Source organism: Ranitomeya imitator, chromosome 2 (genome assembly GCF_032444005.1).
Source record: "Ranitomeya imitator isolate aRanImi1 chromosome 2, aRanImi1.pri, whole genome shotgun sequence".
Classification (NCBI taxonomy): Eukaryota; Metazoa; Chordata; class Amphibia; order Anura; family Dendrobatidae; genus Ranitomeya; species Ranitomeya imitator.
Window position 1 is genome coordinate 174,949,823 of NC_091283.1, and position 7,642 is coordinate 174,957,464.

The 7,642-nt window shown below is 42.0% G+C and overlaps 1 protein-coding gene across 3 annotated transcripts in view; it reads left to right on the top strand.

Moving 5' to 3' along the window:
- SARDH (sarcosine dehydrogenase) overlaps positions 1-5,032 on the top strand; it is an 82,355-nt gene extending 77,323 nt beyond the window's left edge. For all 3 annotated transcript variants that reach the window (XM_069748022.1, XM_069748024.1, XM_069748023.1), the window contains exons 19-21: positions 819-987; positions 1,505-1,640; positions 4,627-5,032. In XM_069748022.1, coding sequence (XP_069604123.1) covers positions 819-987; positions 1,505-1,640; positions 4,627-4,752 — 431 coding nt within the window. In that variant the 3' untranslated portion in view covers positions 4,753-5,032. The remainder of the gene's footprint in view (positions 1-818; positions 988-1,504; positions 1,641-4,626) is intronic.
- Positions 5,033-7,642: the final 2,610 nt, after the last annotated feature.

Genomic DNA, 7,642 nt, shown 5'->3' on the forward strand with positions numbered 1-7,642 from the left:
TGGTTACTGTCGTCTGGCCTGTGATCTTTCACCTGCTCAGTCTGGGCTCTGGATCTTGATTGGTGCAGATCTGGTTCTCGGGTCTTGACTAGCATAGTCAGATCTCACTGGGTGTTGTCCGGGCTCTTTCTGACAGCGGCCAGCATCCTGCTGGTGCACACTCTCCGCTGAGGCATGTCACACTGGCCTACACCGCTCCTTTCCTTTGTGCCAAATCCCTCTGCATTTGGCTCTCAGGACTTTTCACATTTGGGAACTTCTTCATCCTAGGCACTTGACCAGATCCCACACTTGAACTCTTTTGGTGCCTGTTGGTTCTCCATAGTCCTGTCTAGCCAGTAGGTGGCAGCCTTTCCGCACTAATGACACATCATGCAGGGACTCTTCAAGGGTACCATCGCCTCCTCTTACACCTGCGTCTGCTGCAGGGATCCCGCATCTATCGCTGGGGGTCCAGTGTCTGTTTCAAGGGTCTTGTATCTGTTGCAGGTGTTCCACATCAATTGCAGGGGTCTGCCTCTGTTGCAGGGGTCTCGTGTCTGTTGTTGGGGGGCCAGCGTCTGTTGCAGAGCTCTCTCTCGTCTGTTGCACGTGTAGTAATCCTGAGCATGTTTCTCACTAGCAGATAAGCAGTGGAAAGATCTTTAAATGTGTGCTGCACCAGGTTACAGAGGGGCGATTGCCTCTGGGATTGACCCGTGCAGAGAAAACAACAGTGCCGCCATCTTGGGTGACTGTAAATAACGTCACGCTGAGCGGCCCAAGAGATTCCAACATATCACTGTACCGCGATGTGTAAATACTCCTCTGTTTTCTAGGCTACCGGCACTGGCATGCAGACCTACGCCCCGATGACACCCCTCTGGAGGCCGGCCTCGCCTTTACCTGCAAACTCAAATCCAGCATCCCATTCCTAGGACGGGAAGCTCTGGAGAAGCAGAAGACTGAGGGACTTCGTAAGCGGCTGGTGGGATTTACTATTAATGAGTGAGTGTTGTTTTTACTTCGTGGTCTCCAATTGCTTAGTTTCTCTTCCTTTCCTGATCTTCCCTCCCACAAGATTACATTCCTCTCCTAAAATACTCTGTGCTGCTTGTGGGTTTTTCAGCATATATACTTCTTTGCCCTGCCACATTCAACTATGTCCTCAGTAATACAGATATATTAGTTCACAAGGTACGACCACACACACACAGAAACAGTGCACTTTTCTGCTGAAATGCTCTGTGCTGCTAATAGGTTCTTTTCCTTTCACCTTAATTACATGTCAACAGAGAGATCAATAGAAGAATGCAATTTTTAATAGGATTTTTTTGGCTGCTTAGGTTTGGTATTGCAGCTCAGCCCCATTCAAGAGAATAGGACCAAACTGCAATACCACAACCAACCTGTGGACAGGTGTGGCGCTATTTCTGGTAAAAAAAAAAAAAAACAGTCATATTTTTCTTTAAATTTATTCACACAGTTTCTTATCTTTTTTTCTGTGTTTTCTTGAATTATCCAGGAAGGTCCCTCTTTTTGGTCTAGAAGCCATTTGGAGGAATGGCATAGCTGTCGGTCACATCAGAAGGGCCGACTTTGGATTTGCAATTAATAAAACCATTGCGTATGGTTACATCAGAAATCCTGATGGAGGTCCGGTGAGTATAAGTTAATTTTAGTAAAATTTCTGACCAATCACAAATCGTCTTTAGGAATTCCAAAGCAATTTAGACCAATGAGGGGAGAAAAAAAAAATGTGACCCTGCTGCAGGTAGATGTCACATTTCACACGAGAGCTTTCCTACAATAGAAGAAGACTTCTTGGGTAAGGGTGGCTTAGCACTGGCTACACCCATCCCCTTTGCTATTGGCTGCCAAACAAGCCCCTCCCCTGAGGAACTACATTGGTTATAAACAAGGGGATAGGAAATTGGCCAAATGTGAATGCACAAAGAAAGGAAACTCTAGGCCCTTTTTGTCCTGGGTAGCAAAACCTGAAACTATAATTGGGGGTCCATTTTAATTTGCCGCAGAGCCCAAATTGATATTTAAGTCATTTAATATAGCCTGGAAAGTTCTATTAAATGTACAATAAGTTTGCCTCATCCATTCATCATCGGATCTGGTGGGGTTAAAGCTTAGATTAAGGGACAATTTTGTGAATCCCCATGAATTCTTCTGCATTGACTGTGAATGCGTATTTTTCTCTGTACGTGACGTTAGCAGTTGTCTATTTTTGGGGAAAAAAACAATGCTATTGGCCATATACTAAAGCCACTCATTAAATCATTTATTTTTGGCCCATTGTTGGGGGCAGATATAATGATTGCCAACAAAAAGGAGACTTTCGGCATCTGAATTTCACTTGTCAGTCCCCAGAGAGGTGCCTTTATCCCTAGAGTAAAAATAATCTGTAATTTGAGTTATTTTCCTATCACCTCCTATAACACTTTAGTGGTGTTAATTAAGCCGCGTGTCTTGAAAGGTAAAATGCTACCTAATTGATCAGGGGAGAAGTGTTCGGCGTATGAGAATAAAAAATAGACCGTCAACAATTTTCTAAAAAAAACAAATTGAGATGTTTATTTTGTTATCCTTGTAAAATGTTGCAGTGTTCGCACTGGCCTCTAGATGTCAGCACTGTGGGTTTCACTAGAGAAAAATAAAGCATCTCGCTTTACAGCTTACAGTGAAGCAGAATGTTAGCACCTCATTCTTAATAATAGGAACATCTGATGTTCGTCCTTCGTTTTCGAAGATGACCATGACTTCAGGCATCATGGAGAGGGGTCACAGAGCAGATATGGCTTAATGGTGGCTTGACCAGTGGCAGGAAGAATTTTCCTGGGAAAATGTACGAAATTTTGGGAAAAATTTAGCAAATGTCTGACAGCTTGCATACATGTTGGTTGCGAATGTATGAAGCTAATTCAGATTTTGAATCTGAGCCCCTGGTTATTCCTCCGAGGTTTGGTAATGAACCCTGGGCAGGCCGATAAGCAGAATACCAAATGGTAAGGCCCATATTCTGATGCAATATCTGGATTTATTATCAGCCTAGCCTACAATCCTTCTTGCAGATGACTTTGTGCTGCCATTTGCCACATTTTGGGTTGTAATTAACCCAATAATGCTATAGTCTCATTGAGACGGCCCTAATTTCCCGTGGTGGCCCGCTGTAAACCAGTCCTTACCCTTGTATATGATTTCCAACCACTAATTGAGCAGAACCTCGGACCCTAATTCTCCGCAGATTTACGGTCTGGCTTTCCCCATCCCTCCCGTATCATAATTCAGGATGTAACGAACATAAGCCTTAGTCCATGGTCTTGGGAAGCCACGGCCACCATTAATGTAATGGCACAGTTCATCATATTAATTGGTCCAGCCTCATCGATCACTTTATTGGCCCAGAAAGCTCGTTTGTGGGTTTATTTTTTTTTAGAGAGAGAGATTTAAAAAAAATGCTCATTAAGGAAAAGGGGGCCCAAAATGTACAATTTATCTTCCTGCCGCTTTTACGACCCATCACACACAATGCTCGCTGGCACTTATCAGTGAAATGAATCCGGCACCGCATGACGATACGGCGCATCTCATTCCATACCAGCTGTTTTATGTCACATTCATTAGCTAACGAGCTATTTTACAACCCGGATCCAGCTGGCGCGGCCCTCTGGAGAACGTTATAACTAGATGGTTCGTTCACTGGTTGTTCAGTCTCGTAAAACATGGTCAGATAATCAAGACCTGGGGGTGATGGGCGCAGCGCTCTCAGGAGCCGCCCGTGTGCCAGGATCATTAATCTACCTATAAAGCTGAGGAGCTGCACATTCTGCCAATAATGCTCTTCCAGAAAGAATAAACATTTACGAAAAAGGAGACCTAAAGTGAAGCAACAACTCTATGCACAGTCAACCCGGCATCTGCCCACCATTACTTACCATTTACTAGGACCAGTTTTGAGGATGACCACCCTGGGCGCAATAATCCCCTCGAGCTGAAGTGGCTGCCATCAATGACCTAGCACTAAAGTTTTCTTTCCACCATTAATCAGAGGGTTGTCAGCTAGTAAAAAAAAAATATCCCCGTTTCATCGATCTCCCCCGCTGGTCTTGTTTTGACTCTGCCCAGTCTCCACTTCCTGGTCTTTCTTCTTGACCAATCACTTCTTGAGGCGTGTCCCCAATGCCACTAATGATTGGCTAGTTTTTGTATTGAGATAACACCAGGAAGTAGAGGCCGGCGGGAAACCTGGGCTGCATCGGTACAGAAGCTGAAAGGCATCGATGTGAATGGAGTACCGTACTTGGTTCTTTTATTTATTTATTTTTTTAACATTGTCTGCGTCATTGGCAAAATAATTTGTTTTTTTTAGATTACTGTATGGAAGTGTAGGGCAAGGTTATAGGAGTACCATCCAATATGGTGATCTTGCTCCAGGCTTATGCGGACCCTTGGGCAACAGATTTCTAGTGGGCTCCTCTAGTTTTCAATTTTTCCACACCTTCAAAAATCTTTTTTTTATTTTCCTGTCAATTGCCTGTTATTAATCAGGTTTTGCAACAACAACAACAAAAAAAAAAAGAAAAAAAAAATTTACTCCGCTGATTTTGACACTTAATTTTGATCTTCTTTCTGCAGGTCACTTTGGATTTTGTTCGCAGCGGAGAATACGCTCTGGAGAGGATGGGGGTGACATACCTGGCAGAAGCCCACCTCAAATCCCCATTTGACCCCAATAATAATCGGGTCAAGGGGATTTACTGAACTGGTCCTAGTGATACAAACTGGTCATGAGACACTTATTAACCCTTACTATTCTTACTAGCCACCAAGGTTCAATCATTACCTTGAGAACTTGTACCCAAGTAATCTACGAATGATGACAATGCCGTCCATTCTTGATTAACCGATCAAGCAGCCATCTTGGCAGAAAAGACTGAAGGAAATTTACTTATAAAGCCAATAATGTATTGCCTGAGCTGCATAGATTATGTATGTGAAATACCCAGAATATTGCCATGTTAATAAGTCTTCTATGATCTTCTTTATGGCGGGGGACATGACGGATTTAGCATTGTCATAGTCATGCTCCATGACTGGACATCTCTCAAAAGTTTGGTCATTGGAGTTTTGATTGCTGGACCCAAGTCCTAAATGGGGCTATGAAGTTTTATCACTTGTAACACCTCTTATACATAATGGTACGGTCCATCCTAGACTGACCCTGATCAAGCAATGAAGTCATGATGGGAAAAGGCCATCAAAGAGGACCTGCCACCTTACCCAAGTCCTGGCCAGCGGTCATTCACACCCCTCCAGTTGGTGAAATGAGAATTTGCTATCTGTACAAGAAATGCGGTGAGCTACAGAGGGATTTGTAGTTTTTCATAGATGCAGGTGCCAAAATCTAATATTATCATAAAGGGGTTGTACAGGGTTAGAAAAACATACCTGCTTTCTTCCAAAAACAGCTCAGCTCTAATGAAGTTAATGGACCCGAGCTTCAATAGCACACACAGCCTGTAGACAAGTGTGGCGCTATTTCTGAAGAAAAGCTGAGATTTGTTTTTTAACCCTTTTTAATCCCTTTAAAGAGGCCCTGACAACAGGTGAAACGTGGCCAATTTTTTACTATTATTTTATTCCTGCTCTCCTGCTGAGAATTGCGTACTCCCTTCTCCATTTATTTGTGGCTAATTTGTACGGTTTTTACTAAGGGGCATGGCTTTCAGATCCTCTGGGGTGTGTCTTTAGGCTGATTGGCTTAATTACCCTGTGAGACATGCCACTTTGTAAAGACCATACGAAATAGCACTGAATAAAAAGGTCAATGTTTCTGAAACTTGATGATGGATTTTAAAAGATGAAAAAATGGAATACCCACTGGAGAATAAAATAAAAGCAAAAACTGGTCACTTTTGATAGGTAAATGAAGTTGGTATTGGGATTTTTCAAAGTAGCCTTTAAATACGTACTGGATATCTGTGGAACCAAGTTGCAATTTCAGATTTGATCCATATACATGTGTGGTGCTGTTTTTGGAACCAAGCATTTTTTTTCTTAAACCTCGGAAAACCTATTTAACCAATTATATTCGACCGATGGACAACTTTATAGGGGCAAAGATAAAAGATTTTCATCCACCACCACCAACCATACTGATTTTTTAACATCACTAACATCAGGTAGAACGTAGTGTGGATAAGTAAATGTTTCTTTTAGGGGGCTGACTGCACAATGCGGGTGTGACACATTGTTCGTGTTCTGCGGGGGTGGCTGGGTGTTTGAGAAACGTGACTGCTCTATGATTATGACAGTGAGCGAGCGTTACCTGTGTCAAGCTGTCTTATTGTGAGTGCTGACGGCAGGAAACGTCTACCTAACAATAGCACCAAAAATATAACAAACAAAGACGAAGCCCCCCATGGCGGACTCAGCTACTGAGCTTGGCCACAGCTCGTACCTCATAGCATACATAGTCTTCTTTCTATATCACTTTCCCATTTAAATTAATATCCTGAAATTGGGGTCATTCTTACATCATAAGTCTTGAAAATAATTTTTTTTTATCATTTTTCTCCATTTTTTTCAATTTGTTTTCATTATAATTTTTTCAGTTAATTTAGATATAGTTTTTCCTGCATTTTTTTATTATGTTTTTTTTCAGACATTTTTTCATTTTATCACTTTATTATATATTTTTATGATCATTTTGTATTATTCTATTGGCTACAACCAATATGGCATCAATGGGACATTACACAGCTTTTCTTGGGTCCTGATTCACTCCGATTCTACTAATGACCACTATTAAAGGGATTGCCCTATGGAGCCTATTATGACATGTGGGTGTCATAAAGGGGATCCAGGTAAGCTGCTTCATTTGAGTGGGCGCCATAGAATTGCACGATTGGCGCGACAAGACTGCACACTGAATGGAGACTTATCAAGTTATGTACTCGCCCATCGATTGAAAGCATACAGTTATGTGAAAAAGTATTTGCCCCCTTTCCTGATTTCCTATTCTTTTGCATGTTTGTCACACTTAAACGTTTCAGATCACCAAACAAATGTAAATATTAGACAGAGATAACACAAGTAAACACAAAATGCAGTTTTTAAATGAAGGCCTTTATTATTAAGAGAAAAATAAATCCAAACCTACAGAGCCCTGTGTGTAAAAGTGATTGCCCCCCCTCCTTAAAACAAATTAATTGTGGTTTATCACATCTTTGGGAAGCGGAGTTCAAATTCCCTAGCCACACCCAGGCCTGATTACTGCCACACCTGTTCTCAATCAAGAAATCACTTAAATAGGACCTGCATGAAAAAGTTAAATATTCAAAAAGATCCTCAAAAGCTAGACATCATGCTGTGATCCGAAGAAATTCTGGAACAAATAAGAAACAAAGTAATTGAGATCTATCAGTCTGGAAAAGGTTATAAAGCAATTTCTAAAGCTTTGGGACTCCAGCGAACCACAGTGAGAGCCGCTATCCAGAAATTGCGAAAACATAAAACATTGGTGACCCCTCCCAGGATTAGCCGGCTGACCAAAATTACCCCAAGAGCACTGCAACGACTAATCCAAGAGGTCACAAAAGATCCCACAGCAACCAACAGTAAAATATGGTGGTGGTAGTGTGATAGTCTG